Raw genomic sequence first — 27,214 nt, forward strand, 5'->3', positions numbered from 1 at the left:
AGCAAAATCTCACGTAACAAACTTTTGGACTTCTCTCTGCATAGAAATACTGAACATTACTGCTATTCCTCTTTATTGGTCAGGATCAAGGTGGGTGAAAAGCATTAAATTCCTCAATGATAGTTCTGTCTTAACTTTATTTTAATCATAAGGTCTGACTTCAAAAATAAACATGGATTGATATTGCTGTGTTTGTAGGTATATAGTATTTCTGAATGGAGGAAGCTATATGCAATAGCACAAGTGATTTCCTATTGCGGTTAAGATTCAATCCTCCAGAACTGCAATGACTGGATAACTTGCATGAAGCCTGGCTCTCCTACCTGGAGCCCCCAAGTCGACCATTCCAAATTATCACAAAGGTCTAATGTGTGCATGAATGTGGATGTGTGGTACTCTTGCAGACAGTGTACAATCCCAAGAATTCAGACCACTTCAGACTGGTTAATTCGAAAAGTGGGGAAAATCACAATTTATAGACTTGTCAACTGTAGGACAGTAGTTCTTCATCAGGAGTGTGCATCACAATCACCTGTGTCACAGGTATGAGATTTCACTGTTTTAAAACTCAGACTGAGGCTCAGTGTTTATTAACCTCCACTGAGAAGGGACTAGGAGTGTACACTTTTTAATAACTCCAAAGATGATTCTGATTCAGATACTACTATAGGACTAAAGTCCATTTTACTCCTATTATATGGGCTTCTGGTTTTGTTAAGACTTAAATTTATTATGCCTGAAGGCTAGAATTCAGAAGGTTTAATGCTCTGTTCGCCTCAGTCTTCTAATATTTTATATGAATGACAACCCTTAGAATTCAAAAGCCACCAGTCTCTAGCACAGAAATTCCAAGTTATTCCAATTCCTTGCATATAAACCCACACCTGGGTACAGCAACAGCTGACCTTCCAGTCTTGGTGTTTTAGGCAGAATTTCTCTCCAACACTAAATGATTTTAAACTTGTGGCCTTCTTCCCACCAATAAGAGGAATTGAACATTTTATATCTGAAATTTTAAGATCAGTTTATTAAGTTCAATGATGAAAGCCGTCAGAAGAATATTCTCCTGAAAATTATTTTTTCTTAGAAAAAAGAAAGGAAAATCAACACCCTCTTAGCATAGCCACAGATGCTATGGCAGTCAAGCCTCTCTGAAGACGGGACAGTCCATTAGTCGGTCAAGTCACTCTCCCGGTCAGCAGGATTGTAGTCTGGATCATCCTCATCATCCTCCAGCTCCAAGTCATCCATTTCCTGGAACAAAGACTCATCTACCTCCACGTTGTTTCCAGCTGCAAAAGACAGAAGATTTCCCCTGCAGTCTTACACCCAGAAATAAAAGATACAACCCAATGGCAGTACCAAACAAGAGACTTCTTAAATGTGCATCTGAGGTGCAAGTGACGAAATCCTGAACTACTACTCATACCAACAGTGATCTGCATTGGTCAGCAGAGACTCACACATTTTAAGAGCAACTTCATGCTTCCAGTTCATAGCCTAAAAAATCCAGCTACAAAAAAAAGCCATTCTAGAATGAATTACTTATGATCTGGCATGTTATAAGTTGAAGACAATGATGATACAAAGTTGATTATCACTGACCATGAGACCTGTACCAAGAGTTTATCTCTTCCGATACTGGAGATATATACATCATTAAAGCTCAACTATACTTGTAATTAATTGACAAATTTGATCTTCATTCTCACCCACTTCCCCTGTAACCAGTGGTATGCCTTTCTAAGATTCCAAATGTCTAAGCCCTATAGGAAGTAACACCCAGCCTTTGTATGAAACATCTTCACTCTTCAGTCTATCTGTAGTAAATAAAGTAGGATATTACAGTACTCTTAAATCACCAAAACACTGTTTGCCTTCTTTCCCTCTCAGACTCTAGTCCACTGACATTCAACTCAGTGAGAAGGAGTCTTGCTTCATGCCTAAGAGCAGTTCAGTAATAAAATACAATTTGTTAAGTCCAAGCCAAAGAATAACTGACTCAGCCTGGGAGAAGTAGTGAAGCCCTCACAGAGCAGATGACATCTGAAATATTTTCATGATAAATTTGAATCCAACCAGAAGAAAAGGAGCCAGGATGAAGCAATTCTAGATAGGTTATGCAAAGGCAGAGAGAAGAGCTGAATACTTCTAAGTGGAACACAAGATTCCTGAGGAAAAATATCTGGAGATAACACAGATGAAGGCCAAACTGAAGGACTGTGCAGGTCAACCTCTCCCTCTAAGCAGCACAGAACCACCAGAGGACTGTACGGAGAGAAGTGGCATCATTACACATGGATTTTAGAAATACCACCTCAGAGGTGGTGACTACAAGGTAGGTAAGGGCACCAGGAGGAAGAGACTGAGGCAGGGAAATAATTTATGAAGCTATTACTCAAGTCCAGTTGAAAAATAACAAAACTTTCAAATTAGGAGGAAAGAGCTGAAAAGACATTTCAGAGGCAGAATCAACAGAGAGCTTTTGGTAGTTATTGGATATAAGGAGACACTTGATCCATTAGACAGGGAAAAGAGTCAAAAATGAGTAAAGACAGTAAAACTTTTAAAGTTCAAGAGAGAATGAGACTAAGCTTTCTGGATCTAAAACTTCTCAACAAAACAGAAAGTAAAATAAGCTCCTAAAATGAGAGGGAGGATAGATGTAGATATCCTTGTTTTCTGTTTCGCGGTTTTTTTTGTTTGTTTGTTTTTGTTTTTTTGGAGACTAAAAATCTTAGAACAAGAATGTAATAAGATATTAAAATTAAAAAAAAATTGCTCAGTGTCAGTAGGAGCCCAGCTCAGGTTAAGAAGCATGATTTAGCAGTGGGCCACCTCAACAGATGGTTGATTCTTAACCTTCTTAACCTTTTCCAGAAGGTAGTCCAGGAACGAGGTTGAAAGGCCAGATGCTAGAGGATCCCCAGCTGGCATAATGGGCATGACAGAAGGACGATGAAGTACAGAACCCAGGGAGCGACTGGAGGGGTGATGAGTAAGGAGCTCAGTGTAACAGATACACACAGGGCTCAAACCCCATGAGGGCAGGGAAATCTGTCTAAATTGTCCTCTGCTGTATCCTCAGTGGCCAGGACAGTGCCTGCCTTACAGGGGATGGACAAAGACAGCAAGAGCATAAGGGTCAGGATAAAAAAGAAAAGGAAAGCACCAGGGACTAGAGGTTCCAAAGACAGTGAGAGTGATATAAAATCTAAGACTTTTGGTTAGTTATACGTTTGAGGTTTTATAAAGCTCCATGACAGACCATAGATTTGTGATACTAGAAATTTGAAGAAAACAGGTCACTTGAATCATAGTGACCTGGTTTACTAGCTGTTAGAGGCAAATGTGACCATATTGTTTACCTATTGCTATCTTTGATATTGCTTAAGTTATCATAAAACTTTAAAAAATACATTGCTGGGGGGAGACCTTCAAGATGGTGGAAGAGTAAGATGTGGAGATCACCTTCCTCCCCACAAATACATCAGAAATACATCTACATGTGGAACAACTCCTACAGAACACCTACTGAACGCTGGCAGAAGACCTCAGACTTCCCAAAAGGCAAGAAACTCCCCACATACCTGGGTAGGGCAAAAGAAAAAAGAAAAAACAGAGACAAAAGAATAGGGACGGGACCTGCACCAGTGGCAGGGAGCTGTGAAGGAGGAAAGGTCTCCACACACTAGGAAGCCCCTTCGCGGGCGGAGACTGCGAGTGGAGGAAGGGGGAAGCTTTGGAGCCACGGAGGAGAGCGCAGCAACGGGGTGCAGAGGGCAAAGCGGAGAGATTCCCGCACAGAGGATCGGTGCCAACCAGCACTCACCAGCCCGAGAGGCTTGTCTGCTCACCCGCCGGGGCGGGCGGGGGCTGGGAGCTGAGGCTTGGGCTTCAGAGGTCAGATCCTAGGGAGAGGACTGGGGTTGGCTGCGTGATCACAGCCTGAAGGGGCCAGTGTGCCACAACTAGCCAGGAGGGAGTCCGGGGAAAAGGTCTGGAACTGCCTAAGAGGCAAGAGACCATTATTTTGGGGTACGCAGGAGAGGGGATTCAGAGCACCGCCTAAATGAGCTCCAGAGACGGGCGCGAGCCGAGGCTACCAGCACAGACCCTAGAGAGGGGCATGAGATGCTAGGGCTGCTGCTGCCGCCACCAAGAAGCCTGTGAGCAAGCACAGGTCACTATCCACACCTCCCCTCCCGGGAGCCTGTGCAGCCTGCCACTGCCGTGGCGATCACTGATCACAGCCGTGATCCAGGGACAACTTCCCCGGGAGAATGCATGGCGCACCTCAGTGCCACCACAGGCTTGCCCCGCATTCCATACCTCTCCCCACCCCCGGCCTGAGTGAGCCAGAGCTCCCAAATCAGCTGCTCCTTTAACCCTGTCCTGTCTGAGCGAAGAACAGATGCCCCCAGGCGACCTACATGTAAAGGAGGGTCCAAATCCAAAGCTGAACCCCAGGAGCTGTGTGAACAAAGAGAAAGGGAAATCTCTCCCAGCAGCCTTAGGAGCAGTGGATTAAATCTCCACAATCAACTTGATGTACCCTGCGTCTGTGGAATACCTGAATAGACAATGAATCGAATCATCCCAAGTTGAGGCAGTGGACTTTTGGAGCAACGATATATATACTTTTTCCCTTTTTCTCTTTTTGTGAGTGTGTATGTGTATGCTTCTGTGTGTGATTTTGTCTGTATAGCTTTGCTTTTACCATTTGTCCTAGGGTTCCGTTTTTTTGTTGTTGTTGTTGTTTTGTTTTTAGTATAGTTTTTAGCACTTGTTATCATCGGTGGATTTGTTTCTTGGTTTGGTTGCTCTTTTCTTTCTTTCTTTATCTCTTTCTTTCTTTCTCTCTCTCCCCTTTCCTCCCTCCCTCCCTCCCTCTCTCCCTCACTCTCTCTCTCTCTCTTTCTTTCTTTCTTTATGGCTGACAGGGTCTCGGTGCTCCGGCCGGATGTCAGGCCGGACTATGACTATGAGGTGGGAGAGTGGAGTTCAGGACATTGGTCCGCCAGAGACCTCCCAGCTCCATGTAATATCAAACGGTGAAAGCTATCCCAGAGATCACTATCTTAACGCTAAGACCCAGCTCCACTCAATGACCAGCAAGCTACAGTGCTGGACACCTTATGCCAAACAACTAGCAAGACAGGAACACAACCCCATCCATTAGCAGAAAGGCTGCCTAAAATCATAATAAGGTCACAGACACCCCAAAACACACCATCGTAAGCAGACCTGCCCACCAAAAAGACAAGATCCAGCCTCATCCACCAGAACACAACCTCTAGTCCCCTCCCCCAGGAAGCCTACACAACCCACTGAACCAACCTTAGCCACTAGGGGCAGACACCAAAAACAACAGGAACTACGAACCTGAAGCCTGCAAAAAGGAGACCCCAAACACAGTAAGTTAAGCAAAATGAGAAGACAGAGAAGCACACAGCAGATGAAGGAGCAAGGTAAAAACCCACCAGACCTAACAAAGGAAGAGGAAAGAGGCAGTCAACCTGAAAAAGATTCAGAGTAATGACAGTAAAAATGATACAAAAATCTTGAAAATAGAATCGAGAAAATACAGGAAACGTTCAACAAGGACCTAGAAGAACTAAAGAGCAAACAAACAATGATGAACAACACAGTAAATGAAATTAAAAATTCTCTAGAAGGGATCAATAGCAGAATAACTGAGGCAGAAGAATGGATAAGTGACCTGGAAGATAAAATAGTGGAAATAACCACCACAGAGCAGAATAAAGAAAAAAGAATGAAAAGAACTGAAGACACTCTCAGAGACCTCTGGGACAACATTAAACACTCCAACATTTGAATTATAGGGATCTCAGAAGAAGAAGAGAAAAAGAAAGGGGCTGAGAAAATATTTGAAGAGATTATAGTTGAAAACTTCCCTAATATGGGAAAGGAAATAGTTAATCAAGTCCAGGAAGCACAAAGAGTCCCATACAGGATAAATCCAAGAAGAAACATGCCAAGACACATTAATCAAACTATCAAAAATTACATACAAAGAAAAACTATTAAAAGCAGCAAGAGAAAAGCAACAAATAATATACAAGGGAATCCCCATAAGGTTAACAGCTGATATTTCAGCAGAAACTCTACAAGCCAGAAGGGAGTGGCAGGACATATTTAAAGTGATGAAAGGGAAAAACCTACAACCAAGACTACTCTACCCAGCAAGGATCTCATTCAGATTCAATGGAGAAATTAAAACCTTTACAGACAAGCAAAAGCTAAGAGAATTCAGCACCACCAAACCAGCTTTACAACAAATGCTAAAGGAACTTCTCTAGGCAGGAAACACAGAGAAGGAAAAGACCTACAATAACAAACCCAAAACAACTAAGAAAATGGTAATAGGAACATACATATCGAAAATTACCCTAAATGTAAAGGGATTAAATGCTCCAACCAAAAGACATAGACTGGCTGAATGGATACAAAAACAAGACCCGTATATATGCTGTCTACGACAGACCCACTTCAGACCTAGGGACACGTAAAGACTGAAAGTGAGGGATGGAAAAAGATATTCCATGCAAATAGAAATCAAAAGAAAGCTGGAGTAGCAATTCTCATATCAGACAAAATAGACTTTAAAATAAAGACTATTACAAGAGACAAAGAAGGACACTACATAATGTTCAAGGGATCAATCCAAGAAGAAGATATAACAATTGCAAATATTTATGCACCCAACATAGGAGCACCTGAATACATAAGACAAATGCTAACAGCCATAATAAAAGGGGAAATTGACAGTAACATAATAGTAGGGGACTTTAACACCCCACTATCACCAATGGACAGGTCATCCAAAATGAAAATAAATAAGGAAACACAAGCTTTAAATGATACATTAAACAAGATGGACTTAATTGATATTTATAGGACGTTCCATCCAAAAACAACAGAATACACTTTCTTCTCAAGTGCTCATGGAACATTCTCCAGGATAGATCATATCTTGGGTCACAAATCAAGCCTTGGTAAATTTAAGAATATTGAAATCGTATCAAGTATCTTTTCCGACCACAACGTTATGAGACTAACTAGATATCAATTACAGAAAAAAAAATCTGTAAAAAATACAAACACATGGAGGTTAAACAACACACTACTTAATAACCAAGAGATCACTGAAGAAATCAAAGAGAAAAGCAAAAAATACCTAGAAACAAATGACAATGAAAACACGATGACACAAAACCTATGGGATGCAGCAAAAGCAGTTCTAAGAAGGAAGTTCATAGCAATACAATCCTACCTCAAGAAACAAGAAACATCTCAAATAAACAACCTAAACTTACACCTAAAGCAATTAGAAAAAGAAAAAAAAACCCTAAAGTTACCACAAGAAAAGAAATCAAAAAGATCAGATCAGAAATAAATAAAAAAGAAATGAAGGACACAATAGCAAAGATCAATAAAACTAAAACCTGGTTCTTTGAGAAGATAAACAAAATTGATAAACCATTAGCCAGACTTATCGAGAAAAAAGGGAGAAGACTCAAATAAACAGAATTAGAAATGAAACAGGAGAAGTAATAACTGACACTGCAGAAATACACAGGATCATAAGAGATAACTACAAGCAACTATGTGCCAATAAAATGGACAACCTGGAAGAAATGGACAAATTCTTCGAAAAGCACAACCTTCCAAGACTGAACCAGGAAGAAACAGAAAATATAAACAGACCAATCACAAGCACTGAAATTGAAACTGTGATTAAAAATCTTCCAACAAACAAAAGCCCAGGACAAGATGGCTTCACAGGCAAATTCTATCAAACATTTAGAGAAAAGCTAACACCTATCCTTCTCAAACTCTACCAAAATATAGCAGAGGGAGGAACACTCCAAAGTCATTCTACGAGGCCACCATCACCCTGATACCAAAACCAGACAAGGATGTCACAAAGAAAGAAAACTATAGGTCAGTATCACTGATGAACATAGATGCAAAAATCCCCAGCAAAATACCAGCAAACAGGGCTTCCCTGGTGGCGCAGTGGTTGAGAGTCTGCCTGCCGATGCAGGGGACACGGGTTCATGCCCCGGTCTGGGAAGATCCCACATGCTGCGGAGCGGCTAGGCCCGTGAGCCATGGCCACTGAGCCTGCGCATCCAGAGCCTGTGCTCTGCAACGGGAGAGGCTGCAATAGTGAGAGGCACGCATATTGCAAAAAAAAAACAAAACAAAACCAGCAAACAGAATCCAACAGCACATTAAAAGGATCATACACCATGATCAAGTGGGGTGTATCCCAGGAATGCAAGGATTCTTCAATATACGCAAATCAATCAATGCGATACACCATATTAAGAAACTGAAGAATAAAAACCATATGATCATTTAAATAGATGCAGAAAAAGCTTTCGACAAAATTCAACACCCATTTATGATAAAAACCGTCCAGAAAGCAGGCATAGAGGGAACTTACCTCAATATAATAAAGGCCATATATGACAAACCCACAGCCAACATCGTTCTCAGTGGTGAAAAACTGAAACCATTTCCACTAAGATCAGGTTGCCTATTCTCACCTCTATTAACCTAGCTTTCGAATTTTTAGCCACAGCAATCAGAGAAGAAATAAAAGGAATCCAAATCGGAAAAGAAGAAATGAAACTGTCACTGTTTGCAGATGACATGATACTATACATAGTGAATACTAAAGATGCTACCAGAAAACTACTAGAGCTAATCAATAAATTTGGCAAAGTAGCAGGATACAAAATTAATGCACAGAAATCTCTTGCATTCCTATACACTAATGATGAAATATCGGAAAGAGAAATTAAAGAAACACCCCCATTTCCCATTACAAAAAAAAGAATAAAATACCTAGGAATAAACCTACCTAAGAATACAAAAGACCTGTATGCAGAAAACTATAGGACACTGATGAAAGAAATTAAAGATGATACAAACAGATGGAGAGATATACCATGTTCTTGGATTGGAAGAATCAACACCGTGAAAATAACTATACTACCCAAAGCAATCTACAGATTCAATGCAATCCCTATCAAATTACCAATGACATTTTTCACAGAACTAGAACAAAAGATTTCACAATTTGTATGGAAACACAAAAGACCCCGAATAGCCAAAGCAATTTTGAGAAAGAAAAACGGAGCTGGAGGAATCAGGCTCCCTGACTTCAGACTATACTACAAAGCTACAGTAATCTAGACAGTATGGTATTGGCACAAAAACAGAAGAATAGATCAATGGAACAGGACAAAAAGCCCAGAGATAAACCCACACACATATGGTCACCTTACCTTTGACAAAGGAGGCAAGAATGTACAATGGAGAAAAGACAGCCTCTTCAATAAGTGGTGTTGGGAAAACTGGACAGCTACATGTAGAAGAATGAAATTAGAACACTCCCTAACACCATACACAAAAATAAACTCAAAATGGATTAAAGACCTAAATGTGAGGCCAGACACTATAGAACTCTTAGAGGAAAGCATAGGCAGAACACTCTATGACATAAGTCACAGCAAGATCCTTTTTGACCCATCTCCTAGAGAAATGGAAATAAAAACAAAAATAAACAAATGGGACCTAATGAAACTTAAAAGCTTTTGCACAGCCAAGGAAACCATAAATGAGACGAAAAGACAACCCTCAGAATGGGAGAAAATATTTGCAAATGAAGCAACTGACAAAGGATTAATCTCCAAAATTTACAAGCAGCTCATGCAGCTCAATAACAAAAAAACAAACAACCCAATCCAAAAATGGGCAGAAGACCTAAACAGACATTTCTCCAAAGAAGATAAACAGATTGCCAACAAACACATGAAAGAATGCTCAAACCACTAATCATTAGAGAAATGCACAATCAAAACTACAGTGAGGTATCATCTCACACCAGTCAGAATGGCCATCATCAAAAAATCTACAAACAATAAATGCTGGATAGAGTGTAGAGAAAAGGGAACCCTCTTGCACTGTTGGTGGGAATGTCAATTGATACAGCCACTATGGAGAACAGTAAGGAGGTTCCTTAAAAAACTGAAAATAGAACTACCATATGACCCAGCAATCCCACTACTGGGCATATACCCTGAGAAAACCATAATTCAAAGAGTCATGTACCAAAATGTTCATTGCAGCTGTATTTACAATAGCTAGGATATGGAAGCAAACTAAGTGTCCATCGACAGATGAATGGATAAAGAAGATGTGGCACACATATACAATGGAATATAACTCAGCCATAAAAGGAAACGAAATTGAGTTATTTGTAGTGAGGTGGATGGACCTAGAGTCTGTCACACAGAGTGAAGTAAGTCAGAAAGAGAGGAACAAACATCGTATGCTAACACATATATATGGAATCTAAAAAAAAAAAATGGTTCTGATGAACCTAGGGGCAGGACAGGAATAAAGACACGGACGTAGAGAATGGACCTGAGGACACGGGGAGGGGGAATGGTAAGCTGGGATGAAGTGAGAGAGTGTCATGGAGTTATATATACTACCAAATGTAAAATAGATAGCTAATGGGAAGCAGCTGCATAGCACTGGGAGATCAGCTCGGGGCTTTGTGACCACCTAGAGTGGTGGGATAGGCTGGGTAGGAGGGAGACCTAAGAGGGAAGAGATATGGGGATATATGTATATGCATAGCTAATTCACTTTGTTATAAAGCAGAAACGTACACACCATTGTAAAGCAATTATACTGCAATAAAGATGTTTTTAAAAAAATACTTTGCTGTAGTTTAATGTATAAATTGATCAAACATTAGAATTTATTCTTCAAAATGTGTTTCTTTATAGCCTTGGGAGGAAAAATTTACATTAAGTTACCACTATGATTTTCATGGTTTAATATTAAAAACAGCACATTATGTATATGTGGAATTCTAACATTATCTTACCATCTTCCAAGAACTGAATATCAGATGTGTCGAGATTATGATCTGTTTCAAATAGCTGTCTCCCTAAAAGAAATAAACATATTTAACTCGAATGGCATACTTTTCCTCCATCTTCCCTACAATGCTTTAACCAGTAGAATAATATAAACAAGTTATAAAAAAAAGTCTTAAAACCTGTTTTTCCTGTGAATTTCAATCAATTTATGAACTCAGTGAGTAACTAAGAGGCATATGAAATGTATTTGCATTAAAATGGAACAAGTGAAAGCCTAATCTGCCTCAGAGTCCTAGAAAAACAAACGGGTTTGATTCTACCAGTCCTAAGGCTTGTGATCCTAAAAGTCACGGTAGTTATATCACAAGATCTATCCACTCCAATATTTAGATGAAAGATAAGCCATAAAAATTAATTATAATTATGTGTGAAGAAACATCACCATATGGAGAGAATGCTTTCTCTTTTTGTCCTAGATCCCTAAGTATATTATTTTCTTATAGAAATCTGTCCAAATGATCCTCTTGCTATACGAGAAATAATATAGGAGGGCTTAAAGGGAACAGGATATGAGGGGTCATACCACTTAATTTATTTTTTCCTGCTTGCTCTTCTTCTTTCATTCGTTTCTTTTTAATTTCCAAGAGTTCTGCATCAAACTTGGCCTTCCAACTTAAGAAATTCTCGATTGTAACAGGAGTGCCATGGAATAATTGCTTAGAAAAGAAAAAAGACACATCACCAGATAAATGATACAACAGTTAGAAAATAAAGCCTAATGATCTTCTAGACAAATGAATACAGCCACTTACAGGAAAAACAGAAAAAAATGGTTTCAAGTTTAAAATATTTAGTCTGATTTCTGCCTGCATTAGCTACTCTCATTGGTTTTGGCAATTTACTCTGGAAAAGTCCTTTTTTAATTTTTATTACAAAAAAAGCAAAGATAATATGTAATGTGTCCCCATTGCTATTCACTGTTAAGAAGAAAGTTGCTACTGTCAATATTAATACGTTTAAATACACATCAATTCATAACACTAACATCATTGCTTATCTTTTTTACTTCATTTTAGAATCTAAGGTTTTCTTTACATTTAGTAAATATTTAAATCACTCTGGTGGAGGCTTTATAATTCTAAACTCTATAACGTAAGTGAAATAGTTTATATTTCTTGCTTTTACCTGCATGAGCTTTATTAACCTTTAACTAACTGATTATTAATCATTATTGTGCCATGCGCACCAACTAAATGAGGGACCTTCTAAAATTTTACTTAGTAAAGCTTTATTAAAATTTACTTGTGTTTCTTTTTGTGATTCCCCCCAAATTACTGAAATTTCCAAAAGCAAAAACAAAAAAAAAACCCAAAAAGCAGATTTAAAGAATAATAAAAGAAAACATGACTTTTAAATATACCTTTTCAGCTTCTTCTGCTTCTTTTTCTTTTTGTTTTTTTTCTTCTTCTCGCCTAGTTTTTATTTGATCTACTATTTCATTTAATTTTTCTTGCACGGCTGTCACTAAAGTAAAGATCATCACCATACCAAGGTTTTCTTCTGCCTATGTAACCAAAAAAGGAAAAAAGGTTGTAGTGAGAAACATAACTCTCAGAAAAATAAAAACAACTAACCAACCAGTGGGGGAAAAAAGGTGTTTCAGCATAATTACTACACTCCATACATTTATAACATGATTACTACTTCAGTTACACCATAAGTTTGGACTCTTGGATCACTTAAGAATTAAGCATATATATAAAAATAACATCTTAAATTTTAAAAGTCTTGTAATTTGCCGTATTCAACCTAAAACAGAGAAAAAAAGGAATTTCAATAAATTCTATGTAATAATCATAAATGTAGGTAGAATTCAGAAAACCTTTGTCTACAGTAGCTAGCAACATCAGTTCTCCAGCATGTTTTCCTCATTTTAGTTTTAAACCATTATGAATAGAAAGAAAAAAAGATACATAAAGATAAATCATAAAAGTACCTACATTCTTTATTGTTGTATTATATTAGAAAATCACTTTGCCCTCAAAATTCAGTCCATTGTCAGAGCTCTTAAAATACCCTTAAAGAACTAAAATAATGATAACATACTGGAGAACTGATAGTGCTAGCTACTGTAAGAAAAAGTTTTCTGAATTCGTACCAAAATGTTATTAGGCATTTATACCTGACTGGTGAGATTAAGGGTAATCTTTATTTTCTTCTTCATTATTTTCTGTATTTTCTGAGTTTTCTATAATATAAATTTATTATTTTGATAACTAAAAATTAATATAACTACTTTTAGGGGAAAAATACAAATATGCGCTCTATCTCTGATCTCAGGTAAGTATCAGAAAGAAATCAAAACTTTCTTTTTGAAAGAAAGGAGTTTGAGTATAAATGAAATAAAAAATGCATATTAACAAAATCACTCAGATCAAATAACTTACGTTAATATATGACTGACTGAATACAGTATATTGTTCCAGGCTCTCTGCAATGTTTTTACAAGAAGCATGTTAAACCAAATATATAGAATTAATATAACTTCACACTGGGTAACAGAGTGAACAGGGCCCAGGATCAGCATAAATGTTTGATATATCCTTTCCCTCTTCATTCTCTAATAGCTCCAGCTATTTTTTAAATGTCAGCATTTAGAGCACCTATAGTCCCTGAAATATACAAGTCACATTTATGCTGGAGACATGTTTTCTGTCAGTTCTTAGAAAACAAACAAAATCAGGACTTCTGCTTTTAAGATGGTGGAGTAAGATTTTACTTGCCCTCCCTACTCCCTACTCTGAAGATCCCATGAAAACTCTCTACCCAAGCAAGAGAGAGCTTTAAATATCCCCCATGCCCAGACTGTGAGTAGCCCATCCCATCACAGAACTAGCCAGGTAAGAACTTTCTGATACCCATTTTTTTCTTCCACACAACACCTCCTCTTGGAAGGGTCATAAACCATTGTTGCTGTTTGTAAGCTTAGTGGGCAGGAGAGATAGGAAAGAAAAAAAATCAATCACCACTCCTCTTACCAAATTATAGGCAACTAGACTGCAACAGGTCAGAGGGGTTAGGAGTTATAATTTTTTTTAAGTTGGAATTTTTAAGTGCACATGGGACTAGGCATTCTGAGAACCAAATTTTAACTGTGTTTATAACTTAGAGTACCTAATCAGACTTATTATCACCTACAAGTCACAGGGTTAACTGAGTTTCAAACAAGGGTATAGGGAGAACTTCTCTTACTCAAATTTTAAAGGTACAGTGGGAAACAAAAATAAAGATGCTTTGTGAATATATATATACACACACACATCATGAATTGTGCTTGTTCAAAACACTGGTTATACATATTTAATTGCATTTTCTGACTCTTAATATTACTGTATAATATTTAAGGCCAATAAAATAATGCCATTACAAAACTTGTTATTTCCTTACCTGTAATGCTAATAATTTTAAAATGTCTGAGACATCATTATCATCTAGATTTAACTGAGAGAATATTTCATAAAGGGGAGCTTCATCTGGGTATTTTTCACTGTATGTAAACTTGAGGGTAGTCTGGACAGCTAAAGACACAAGATAAGAGATTGATATGAAAAGCTTAAAATGTAAAGTACAGAGAGGTCAACATCTTTGTGGAGTCAGTAATTAATTTACAATGTGTCAATGAAAAGTAGCACAACAGATTTTCCTACAAAGAAAAACAAGGTTACCATGAGACCAGATAGATAATTACTAACATAAACAACATGTACCACAAATATAAGTGAAAACAAATCATAGGAATACCAAAGATCACTTCTAACACATGAAACACGTCTACTACTTGTGAGTATTTTATCATATTGCACATCAGAGAAAGAGGATGAAGAACACATTCTTTTTAAATCTCTCCTTAAGATGAACAAAAGGCACTGAATATGACATATAGAAAAAGTACTACCTGAGGCTCATTTTCAGGCCTCTACCAGAGCCAGCTTCAGTGCAGAAGATCTGCCTTTAGCCCTCGAGTCCATACTGCTATCTGCACAAGCCAGCAGGGCATTGCTAAGGGGTTGCTAGAGTACACAGCTGTGAACTGGACAGTTTGAGAGGTTGTCTGAGAAACTTTTAACCTGACTCATCCATACATGCTCCCCCAGTCTTTTGGCCTGTGCCAATTCACAGATCTGACACTGGTATAGGTGTGAGATTCTTACAGGCGCATTAGTGCAAAGTATCTCTCTGCTACCTAGCATGATGAATTCTCAATTTCACCAACTAAGCAGTAGGGCTAGACATTTTCTGTTTAAACTTATTTGTCAAAATGACCCTTTGTCTAGATTCTGCCTTTCCTGTAACTCACATTTTAATTATTAAAACCTCCTGATTTTGATGATTTTAACTGAAATCTAGATTTCTCTCCATGGGAATGGGAAAAAAAACACCTCAAAATGTACTGGCTTGATATTTTGTTTTAATTTTTGTGCATGACGTTAACAAAGAAGTTTATATAAATATATATAAATATATATATCTATCTATATAAATATATGTAAATAACTGTATCCAACAGCTTTTTAATTCAGATTTCAGTAATATCAATACTAACCTCATTTTCAATTCTACAAGACAGATTTAGAGTTATCAAATGATACCACTAAAACGGTATTACTGAATACCCATGACAGAATTTTACTTGACAGGAAAAAAAAAAAAAAAATCCTTGGGGTTAACACCAACTTATATAACATTCTTATCAAATTACAATATTAACTGAACTGGACTAAAAGCAGAAAAGAACTTAAGACACTCTTCCCCCAACAGGTACCAAATTTAAATTAATTTTAATTTATTAGTTTTATAGCTCCTTTATTTCATTTTGTATATCTGTCTTAGTTCTACACTTGTATAATACTGGTTTTTATTTGGTTTTATGTATACACATACTTAAATAACAGTACAATATCCATTCTAAAGAGAGAGGGGAAAAATGCAGATAGGTATTTATCCAGCCCAATTTATAACAGCAAATTTCCAGTAAACAATCTAAATATCCAAAGAGGAAAAAGTCCATGCTATGCCAAGGAATACCACACAACCATTAAATTACGTGTGCATGCCAAGTGTTCTTGACAAATATGTCCTACCCTTTTTCTATCTGCTGTATTGTTAATGTTTCTGTTTCACTTTTAAGAATTAAGCTTACTGTCAGAATACATCACCTTGACTTCCTCTCTGTTTCTCTAGAAGTCATTATTCCATAGTAAATACTGACTAGAAATATGTAACACTCATACTAAATTCTTAACAGCACCTTAGCACCTCCACACATGCAATGCCCAACACAATGGCTGCAGAATGAATAAAATTCCCGAGAGAAGGGCTTAGAAAAACCTAAAGTATTTTTGATTAGACTTACTTTCATCGTTTTCTCCAGCCTCAGATGTCACAGTAATGGTGAAGCTGGGTGGATTTTCTGATAATACTGCAAGAAATTATACACAGAGGTTAAGTTATTAAGATGCTTCCTAAGGCACATGCTTTTCCTTATTAGCAAAATATCAATATCCAGTCCTAGAAACTGATCCCTAGCCTGTATTTCCATTTTCATAAATACAGACTGAATAGAACAATTCAAATGATAAAACGTCCATCAATTTCTATTTAAATCTAGGGTTTTCTTTAATCTGGGGGAAAAATACCTATAATAGATACCCTCTTTGAGTTTTATCAAATCAATTAAAATAAGTAATTTACTTTTTAATTCAAAATTTCCACCTATACATGGAAAATTACATTCTAAAAAATTTCAAATGAAACGGCAAAAAAAAAAAATTGATGTTTCTCATCAGAACCTACTACCCCCTCATAAATACTCAGTAGTATCACTAATTTTTATACTTATATATTCTGAAATATAATTCAGAATCTCCATGACAAACAGTAAATATTAATTTGTTAGAGTTTGTGTCTTCTAGCTCTCTCTTTCTTCTATATCATCTCTAGAACCAAGCTTTATTCTTTCACCAATTATTGAAAATCTGCCATCTTTCATGGAATTACAAAATTATCCATGAATCCAAGTATCAAATTACTTATAATTTGTTAAGCAAGACATGTCAATCAACATTTACATAAATAAGAAAGCTTTATATGCTATTTTGCAGCCTGATGTCTATCTGATACTATTTACCTGTTTATGATCTATTCCCCCACAAGAATACTGTAAAAACTGAGAACTCCTAGATCAGTGCCTGGCAGTATCTAGAAACTCAATAAAGTTTGGCTCAATGAAAGAGCTAAACTAATATTCAGAACCATTAGATGACTAAACAAGGAAAATTCAAGTCACCCTTGACTGCTGCTGAGCCCACAGGAAAAGTCTGTGCTTCACTTCAGGCCTGGGAAGCCCTGACCCCAGTGCAGCTCAGCAGCCTCTTTCGGACATGAAAGAGTAAGATGATCTCTGAAGAGGTCACCACAAAAACTACTCAGCTTTTCCTATTCGAGAACTTCTGAAGTCTTCATAAATAAATGAATTATCAATAAAATGAATTATCAATAAAAGTTTCAGGGGACTTCCCTGGCAGTCCAGTGGTTAAGATTCCAGTGCTTCCACCACAGGGGGCACGGGTTCGATCCTTGGTGGGGGAACTAAGATCCCACATGCTCTGTGGCATGGCCAAAATGTTAAAAAAAAAAAAAAATCAAGACATATTCCCTCATTTTAATTGAAGTTTAAAAGTACTTGAAGAGGGGCTTCCCTGGTGGCGCAGTGGTTGAGAGTCCGCCTGCCGATGCAGGGGACACAGGTTCGTGCCCCGGTCCGGGAAGATCCCACATGCCGCGGAGCGGCTGGGCCCGTGAGCCATGGCCGCTGAGCCTGCGCGTCCGGAGCCTGTGCTCCACAACGGGAGAGGCCACAACAGTGAGAGGCCCGCGTACCGCAAAAAAAAAAAAAAGTACTTGAAGCAATGATGAACATCTATGATTAGTACAAAGGTGTTTGTCAGGAAGATAAGAGACTCACTGGACTCATATTTTAATAGGCCTCAGGCAGTCCAGCCTATGCTGAAAAAGCCCCTAAAAGGTAATTATAATAAAGCTTTTATAATATGATTGCCCTACCTTTTTTCTAACAAACGTGTGTAAAATATATTTGATGTACTTCATTCCTATTTCTTTTCATGACCAACCTTAGCATTTACATGTCATGGAATATAAACATTGCAACTATAGAAATAAGCGTTCAACTCAATGACATTCCAACTTATTATCATTTTCTAGGGCTCCATGAGGCTGTAATTTAGGGGTTACCTATAACCAGTAACAACAGCTAATATTTATTGAGCATTTACTTTGCACCTGTGCTGTTCTATGCATTTACACAAAGATCCTTTACTTCTCACACCAAAATCGTGCTTTTATACTGTTACCATATTTCACCAAGTTTAAGATGCCATCAATTATGTGATGCGCCCTACTTTATGTACCACTAAGAAAGAAAAAAGAAACTGCCAATTAAACTATGATATGTAATCAATTATAAGACAAATTCATATTTCATAAATGTTTACATGTAAAATTATGTCTTCGAATCAGTTAAATATAGTATCATCCCAATTTTATAGATGTGGAAACTGAGATAAAAGAGCTATATAGCCAGTAACTGGCAGGACTGAATATAAACTGTATAGAGTTTCATTTAAAAAGAAAAAAAATTTTTCCAGCTTAGAAATTCCAGGGAAGTCATTTGAGCTAGGTTGTGCATTAAGGCATACTGGTAAATAGAAATGGAGAAAAGGAATGCAGGATAGAGTAACACGGCAAAGGGTATGATGGTGCAAAAGCTTAAGGAATATGCAAGGAATTAGAAATTATTCCACTAGTGAATGTATATGCGGTGAATAAAACAAGTTGAAAATATACAGCTGAAAGTTTAGTGTGGACAGTGATAGCTTTCTTTAGCAGAAGTAATAAGGTCAGAATTCTATTTCTAAACACAGAAGATAAATCTAGCAACATTGCATAAAATGGGAGGGGAAAAACAAGACTAGATGCAGGATGAAACTTGATAGTTACTGAAATCGTTTCAGCAAAGTTAATGAGGTTCTGAACTAGGCTGGTAGCAATGGGAACAGCAGAGAACAGGGAGAAATCTAAGATGGTAATAGGTGACAACTTGAATTTGCAGGCAGTGCCACTAACAAAAACCAGAAATAGAAAAGAAAAGCCAGATGTATTTGAAGAACACAGGGAATTTCAGTTGGAGGTATCAAGTATGCAATCAGAAATGGGCAAATGGAGCTAAAGAGAGTTGGGTTTGAATTTAATTTGGGATCATCCACAGAGGTGATAGCTAAAGCCATTCGACTAAATGAAATCGCCAGAGGGAATACAGAGAGAAAAATAAGGGCCAATGTCAGCTATGTAAGGGATCCTAAATTTGCCGAACAAAAAAGTAAGAGGAGGAAAAAGTGCCAAAGGTTAAAAGAAAAGCAGCAGCCATGACAGGTAAAAACAAACTCAAGAGAAGCCTATTTTATTTGTGAAGCCACCTAAGTACCGAGAGATCCAGCTCTGACATGGCAGTGTCTACGTGCAGTATGTGTCTGAGTAGCTGTTGGTGGGGGTAATGGGGAATGAACCATTGGCCTGCAAGATCGTATCTAAATCCCTAACAAGGCCCCTTGTGATCTGGCCCCTGCGTACTTGTCAGGTCTCATTTTCCGTGACTCTCACTTTACTTTCTAGCCATACCCAGCTACTTGTCCTTTGAACACATTTGGCTCTCACAGAGTCATGCTTCTGCACATATGCCCCATCCCCCAGTCTCATTCACATAACTCATCACCCCTCAGGTCTCCAAAACAACTCAGACCGTCCCCTCTCCCTTTGCTGTGGCTGCATTCTATATGAACCTCCATGAAAGAATCATCACATTGTGTTGTAAATTATTTATCTGATGTCTTTTCCCAAGAGACTGAGCTTCTAACAATACGTATACTAAATATCTGGTAAATGAGGAACCCATGTGGTAAATGAGGACATGGGAATGCTAGCAAGAACATCACTGAACTGCCTGACCTTGGGAGCTAGACAGAACAGGGAGGCAAGATGAACAAGAAAGAAGCTGATAAACTATCAAACCATGAGAATTCATGATGAGAGGCATGTTCACTTAAAGCATGGGAATGAAAAACCATGGGGCTACAAAGCTTAGAGACAGAAAGGAATTTCAGAGGCCAAAAGTTTAAAGATGGCCCATCCAAGCTGTGGCTGTGGCCCCATGCAGTTGGAGGAAATAGAAATCAAAACTGTTCGTTGATAACGACTGGAGTTATGAAGCCATGTTATTAGAAGAATCCACAACTAAGATGGTAAATTTCTAGTAAAGAGTATCTTATATTTGTTTAACAGTTATAAAGTTTTTACACTTACATTATTCCTTATTAAATAGATATGTAAACTGAGGCTTGGAGAGGTTATATGGTTTGTCCAAGGACAAAGAGCTGATACGCATTCCACCAAACTGCCATTACAGAGAGAAAATTGTGAACCAGGAACAAACAAACAAAAATATTGGAGAACACTGCTAATATCCACTCTCCCCTTCTTCCAGTTATACCATTTTTAACTGAGCGTATTGCCCACCCAGAATGAAGACTATCTTTCCCAGCGTCCCTTCCAGTTAGGTCTCACCAAATGACTGAGTTCCAGCTAATGGGATAGAAAGAAATAAGCCCTTTGATAGTTTTGAGGAAATTTCCTTCAGAAACTGCTGTCTTTTACTTCTTCTTCTTCTTTTTTTTCCTCCTTCATTCCTTTATCTATCCTACTGTCTGGGAAAGGGATGCTACCATCTTCACTATGAGCATGAGACTACATCTTAGGGATGACAAAGAACTAAGAAGAAGCCTGGGTCCCTGAAGAATTCTTGCACCAGAGCTACACATCTATCAGTTATGTGCAAGAGCAATAAACTTTTACCTTTTTAAAACCAGTTATTTGGAGTTTTCTATCATAGCTTAACCTAATTAAATTTAAAAAATGCAAAAGGGATAATATTCCAAAGCTTGGAGGTTACTAAAATAGGGAAACTTACTGAATTGAACTTGCAAAGATGAATTATTCCTGAGTTCTCATGAAGCAACAATCCTATCCCAATGCATTACACACTGTGAGTTGGGGTGAGTTGAGGAAAGATTAGCTTTCACTAGAGACCAGACTTCCACCACTGTGAGTGGATCAAAATACTTTTGAGAAAAAGAATACGGTTGTTGGGCATTGCGGAAGGAACCGGTGGAGGAGCAGAAGCGTTAGGTGATACAGGGGCAGATGATGGTAAACTAGACAGAATTTATGATTTTGTAAAGAGCAGAGAGAATGGAGGTAGTAGCTGAAAGGTACACTAACAGGACACACAAATGACACTAAGGTTTTCACAAAGAACCAGATCAGCTCATGTTAAAATAAGTCTCTTTGGGTCTTAGAAAGTGACTGTCCTAGAAAAACTGCTTTCACAAGAGGACTTCTGCCCCATCTCTAAGATGCAACTTTAACTGTTAAGCTCATGGGTGTTACTTAGAGGTACTAATATACGCAAATACAGGATTACGTACCCCTCTCCGTAAGATCAAACAGAATTAAGGGAACCTGACTTTTGTTTAGCCTAACGCTAACCAATTTGTTCCAACAAAACACCCGATAGCCAGGATTTTGACACAGAAATGGAAATAACCAAATTCAACTACCTTAGCAGGACCTTGTCAAGTGAAGCACTGAAGGAGAATGTGGTATCAGGAAAGTCCATTTATATTTTGGGAGACTAGTTGTTAGGAGGATTGGATCAATGTGCAGTCAAGCTACAGAATAGGCACAAAGAAGAAACTGTATTATGATCTGTTATATTTCACAACAAATGCAACATCAGGCCAAAAGTTCTCTGCAAATAGTCAAGCAACAATTCTAAAGTCAGGTTAGGTCTATGTGCCTAGGACTGTGGCTGGCTGAATTGTGCCTCTTCAGCATCCACAAGGGGGTCATGATGTATTTAACAAAGGCTTCTCTGTCAGCACTCTACCATGTACTTAAAAAAAAGTATTGACCAAATCTAATATTCAATGTGATTCAAAGTGACATTTGAACACTACCAATTAGTGTTCCTTGGCAAACTGACACAAACAAGTTCTCTTTCTGAAACCTGGTATGAAAATATTAAAGTATGAAATCATCAACACAAAAGAAAGCTATAAAACAGTAAACCTTGCGAATCCTCAAAATTTCAAAAGACCAAACATGGAAATATATGATTCCAAAGTCCTCTGCCTTTTCCTTGAGGTATCATACAGAACCTGATCAAAGTTCCTAAAGAACTATAAATCAAGACATCTCATTTTAATTTATTTAATGCAATTGTAGGAATGATGAGAGGAATCAGAGACAGGTGGGCTCAGCTGACACTGCAGGATACTTGATGCGTCAAAGAGTCACATATTGTCTTTCATTACCCTGGCTCAGAATCCTCAAGCACTTTTGCATCTGACAAGAATTTCACATACTGAACTATATCAGAGCTTAGTACAATTTGAAAGAACCATCCAATTATTCTAGGGTTAAAAATGTATCACTGTCATAAATGTTTATGTGCACAGTACTTAATGAGTGATACCTTATGCCCGAAGAAATGAAAACAACAGCACATCGTATGCTTTCTTAACTCTGCCTACACTGTGTTCATGCCTGTTACATTTCCAATGTACTAGAAATGACCAAACGTCATGATTAAGAATATATCCAACAACTGACCCTATATTCTATTTTATTTAGACATTGATATATAAGCAAGGATAGATAAGGGAGCCAGACTCCATACACACTCACCCAGTTAATGACACTCTCAAACCCCTCTTCACTCATCCCCTTAACATCCTCACAGCACAGTTGTACTGCTGTTGAGAGAGAACATGAACAGGACTGGAGCTATACAGGGATAGCTGAGAGACATCTGCCTGTTGGCAAAGCAGAACAAAATTTGCTACCATTGCAAGCAGTGATCAAAGGGTAGAGCTAAGAAAACTAAGCTAAACAATGAAAAGGGAGTTTATGAGTTAAAATAACATTACCTTACACTCTGAATTCTGACAATCAGTGATGCACAACACTCAAAGGAAGGGATAGGGAATGTAAATCCCACAAACCTAGGCTATACTCGCTCATATTGGCTTTATTGGATCACCTCTCAAAAACTGAGTGTAAAGTGAGAGAAGCCATATTGATATGGTTATCTTGCAGCATTTTCAGAATCATCTGAAGGCTTAATACTGAAGAATTCTCTTCCTTTAAAATATACCAAATGAACTTCTCATTAATACTTTACATTAGCCCAACTTACCAAGTAATCTGCTCCCCCTCATCCCAGCTGGAGCTGGATCCCAAGCCCCAGACCTTACTCTTATTACCAGTCCTGCCACTAACTTTCTGGCCAACCCAGAGCAAGCACTTACCTCTCCTGAGCCCCCACTACCTTGCTTCTAGCAAGAGGAAGCCAGGCCTGATGACGTCTGATATCCTACTATTGGTCTAATTACCTGTGATCTTACAGTGGACCTGAAATTTGGGCCACCTCATTCATGGGGCAGTCTGCAGAATATCAGAATGTTAAAAAAAAACAAAGAACGAAAGAAAGAAAAGAAAAACGACAAACTTCAGGGACAACGCTACTCTCAAAACGGATTCTGAGTAACTTTGAGAATTCTGAATCCCACAAACTTTAAAACGCCATCGTCTGAAAAACAGCTTCTACCAGAATAGAGGTGAAAATATGAAAACTGACACTTCTGCGGCACTGGAAAGACTACTCCCACTTGGAGTATCTATATTCGTGTATTTCACTAAACCTCGGGCTGCTGTTAAGTGACAATGAAACCCTCTGGTGTTGTCCCCGACTGAATTCCAGGCCCGAGACTCCAGGGACCTCGCCAGCCTCGCCCGGACTTTCAGATTTCAGGGAACAAGCGAAGAAGAGAAAACAGCTGTATAGTTTTACTCGTAGATGCCTGAACCCTTGAGGAGAAGTAGAGAAGAGAGCGCGGTGGCCACACGGCCTCTCCGTTCCCTTCTCCATCCTGGCCCGGGATGCCGAGGGCCGTGGCGGTGGCGGCCGGTACCACTCCACCCCGAGTAGCTGCGGGCCCGCGGCCGCGGAAGTCACCTGTGAAGGAGTCAGGGTAGATGGACTCCAGAGCCTCCAGCTCGTTGCGCTGCTCCTCGCCGTAATCTGTCATCGCGACCCTCGCTGCAGCCCATGGATCGCCCAGACACCCAGGCGGCGCGCGGCAGCCGGGACCGCGGCGCGCTGGGAGAGCAGGCAGCTGCCGGGCGGGCGCAGGCGCAGACTCCCCGGCTGAGAGGCCGGAGGCCCAAAGACAGGTTAGGCCTGCTGAGCCACAGCCTAGCGCCTGCCTCCGCCTGCTCCCTAGTTCCGCGTTCGACTCGTTGGGCCTGGCCGGTTGGCCGCCTGTCCCACGCCCGCTCGGGATTTGCAGGGATGGGGAAGACACCCGGTCTGGCATTAGCCACGGACACCTAAGGATTGGTTCCTGGGCTTTGCAGGGCCTGAGCGTGAAAAGCCCCTCAGCGCCGCATCCTTGCCCGACTGGTCTGGGCTTAAGGCCGGCCTGGCGTGCGGGGGCGTGACTGTGTAGCTGGAGGCGGGACGCTGGGGGCGTCCGCAAACTTGGTCGCTTCCGGTTTCCGGGTTACGAAGTTGTGGCAGCGGCAGAATGGGTAAAGGCACGTCATAGTGATGGCTAATGGCGGGTCACAGGTGATTTCTACGTTCCTGGAACCTCTAAGTTCTCGGCATCCCACGAGAGTGTAAGATCCAGTGGGCAGAGGAGCAGAAGCTTTGTTAGTGCATGGGGCGAGTCCAGAAGGATCAGCCCAACTGCAGAATAGCCAGAGTGAATCAGGGGGAGAAATCAACTGGACGTCCTGAGATCTGGGTTCTAGATTTGGATTCCAGGCTTCACTTTTGAATTTGTAAAATGAACGCGGCAGGATACAGATCTAAATATTGCTGTGATAGCAATTTATGAACTGATGAAGGGGGTGTAAATTTGGGTAACAGTTCTGATAAGTAATGTGAAAGTAAGTAGAAATACTCCGAAAAATATTCAGAATTTTTGATTTGGGAGAGTGAAACTGAGGAAATAATAGTACTTAATGTATATTATATACATCTGTTACCTTCAAGTTCATCGCAGCAGTTACAAAGAGATATAATGGCAACAAGTATATAACCTTGTTGCCATATATGGCAAGAAGCTAAGAAAATGGCTAAACATGGTACTTTTATGAAATGAATGCTGAAGAACCATTTATGTTTATAATAAAGGAACATGCTTATGTTGAGGTTTTTTTTTAATGCAGAAAAAATGTAATTAAAAGATTTTTCACATTCGTTTGTGTGTTCCTTTGTTTTGTTTTTGTATTAAAGCTGGTTTCACTTGTGTAGTGGGGGAAACAGTTTTTAAATAGGAGGTTCCCTAATGATAAAGGCTCTAAAGTTTTCTCGTGTTAAAATGATGGTCCCATGGACCAGAAGGCACTTGATCTTTTGTTGGGAATTGTTGCCTATTTATAGCAGAAGGATACGTTAAAGCAAACATATTCAGATACACTTTGGTACTGATTCCGTGTCTTCAGTATTAAGGGTTGATTTGGGACATTCTTTTAAACTTTCAGGAAAAACGTGGGAACTCTTCTGGTGATGGTAAGAATCAAATAAAATACGGGAAGTAACTTTGCAAATACAAGGTGCTTCTTATTCTGGATATCCTCAGCTTAGAGAAATCAATGATTTGTTATTGGAGAAGGAGCTTCTGTGCAGAGGGAACAGCCAGTGCTAAGGTCCTAAGGTGAGAGCCCACTTGGTATTTTGGAAGCCAGTGTGGCTGGTGCACAGTGAACTGGTGTGGGAATCCAGATCATGTAGGATCACTGGAGGGTTTAGGTGGAAGAGTGACAATTTTTAGAGGGACAAAGTCTGAAAGTGTGGAGACCAATTAGTGCATGGCAATAACCTAGGCAAAAAATAGCGATGACTTGGACCAAAGCTATAGGACTGAACGAATTCTGGATATACTTTGAAGCTGTCAGGATTAGATATGTGTTGTACGAAAGGGAGAAGTAAGGGGTGATTTTTGGCTAGAACAACTGGAAAGATGAAGTTCTTTTGACCACAGTGACAGGTGAGGAAGACAGAATGAGTATGGCAAGGAAATTGATAGCACCTTTAATCCATGGATCAAAGAAAAACATCAAGTAAAAATGTTTTAAATTTCCTAACTGATAATAAAAACAACTTATCAAACTAGGTGCAGCAAAGCAACCAATTTAAGGTTTATATTAGAAAGAGAAGGTTAATACTGGTTACAAGTTTAGGTAAATGGAGTGCCCCTTTATTTGCTTTACTCTTATTAACAGAGTTTTTGGTAAAACATCCTTTTCAAACCTGTTGTATATCCACTGTAAAAAGCCTTCATATTTCAGAATGCTCAAGAGTTGTTCTTTAGTTTTTTAATACTAGAGATAACTTTCTAAGAGACTTCCAATGCTAATGTAAGCAAGATAACATACCTCCAAATCTTTGTCACACCTACATGGGCATCATTAAGCATTTTTGGTTGATCTCTAATTTCAGTTTGACACAGAGACAATTCAGCGAACACAGGGAGGTCCTTAACTTCCTGAAAGTGGAGAATTTTTATGAGGCAGATTGGCTTTCTTTCAGTGTTTCATTTTTAATTTGTAGTTACAGATGTTATAGGATAAGTGTGTTTCGAGCTCTGCAGGGATGTAAATGATGTAGTGGGTATAACCATCATGGGATCTGGAGCCAAAAGTGAGAAGCCCAGCCTTAGCCATTTACAGGTTATGTAAACTTACAAGATCATTTGAATAACATGAAATAATATATGTGAAAGCACACTGCAAATTCTCAAATAGGATATCAGTGTTATTAGTAATTAGTAATATATATACATACACAAATATATATTCCTCTGAAGCTGTTCTGTTCTCCCTCTTCTCTGTTCATCTTCACTGCTAAAGAAAAATGTCCCTGAGAGATTCATCTTACTCATTTGTATTTAAGTTTTTTTCTGCAGATAATGCAAAGTCATAGTTGCTGCTTCCTAATATTAGCAGTCTTTAAAGTGTGTTTTGATGTTTATTTTTGCTTTTCTATCCTTATGAGTTATCTAGGCAATCTCGCCTCTCTCAGA

General features: G+C 38.8%; 1 protein-coding gene across 1 annotated transcript; it reads right to left on the bottom strand.

Moving 5' to 3' along the window:
• Nucleotides 1–1,059: 1,059 nt before the first annotated feature.
• On the bottom strand, nucleotides 1,060–24,570 carry RWDD1 (RWD domain containing 1). Its single transcript, XM_060115136.1, has 7 exons — nucleotides 24,139–24,570; nucleotides 16,345–16,410; nucleotides 14,379–14,509; nucleotides 12,352–12,495; nucleotides 11,515–11,647; nucleotides 10,937–10,999; nucleotides 1,060–1,292 (listed from the first exon to the last, which is right to left on the bottom strand). Exons 1-7 carry the CDS (start codon nucleotides 24,497–24,499, stop codon nucleotides 1,171–1,173), a joined length of 1,020 nt encoding a protein of 339 aa, XP_059971119.1. The 5' UTR covers nucleotides 24,500–24,570; the 3' UTR covers nucleotides 1,060–1,170.
• Between the last annotated feature and the right edge of the window lie 2,644 nt (nucleotides 24,571–27,214).

This window comes from Mesoplodon densirostris, chromosome 12 (genome assembly GCF_025265405.1).
Source record: "Mesoplodon densirostris isolate mMesDen1 chromosome 12, mMesDen1 primary haplotype, whole genome shotgun sequence".
Taxonomy (NCBI): Eukaryota; Metazoa; Chordata; class Mammalia; order Artiodactyla; family Ziphiidae; genus Mesoplodon; species Mesoplodon densirostris.

Bases quoted from the DNA above. Each gene is read 5' to 3' on its own strand.
- RWDD1 (XM_060115136.1), bottom strand. From the start codon at position 24,499: ATGCCAGACCGGGTGTCTTCCCCATCCCTGCAAATCCCGAGCGGGCGT. The intron at 16,411-24,138 runs GTGACTTCCGCG...AATTTCTTGCAG, and splicing joins CTACCCTGACTCCTTCACAG to TATTATCAGAAAATCCACCC. The intron at 11,000-11,514 runs GTATGACCCCTC...TATTTCTTTTAG, and splicing joins AGGAAAAAATAAATTAAGTG to GGAGACAGCTATTTGAAACA.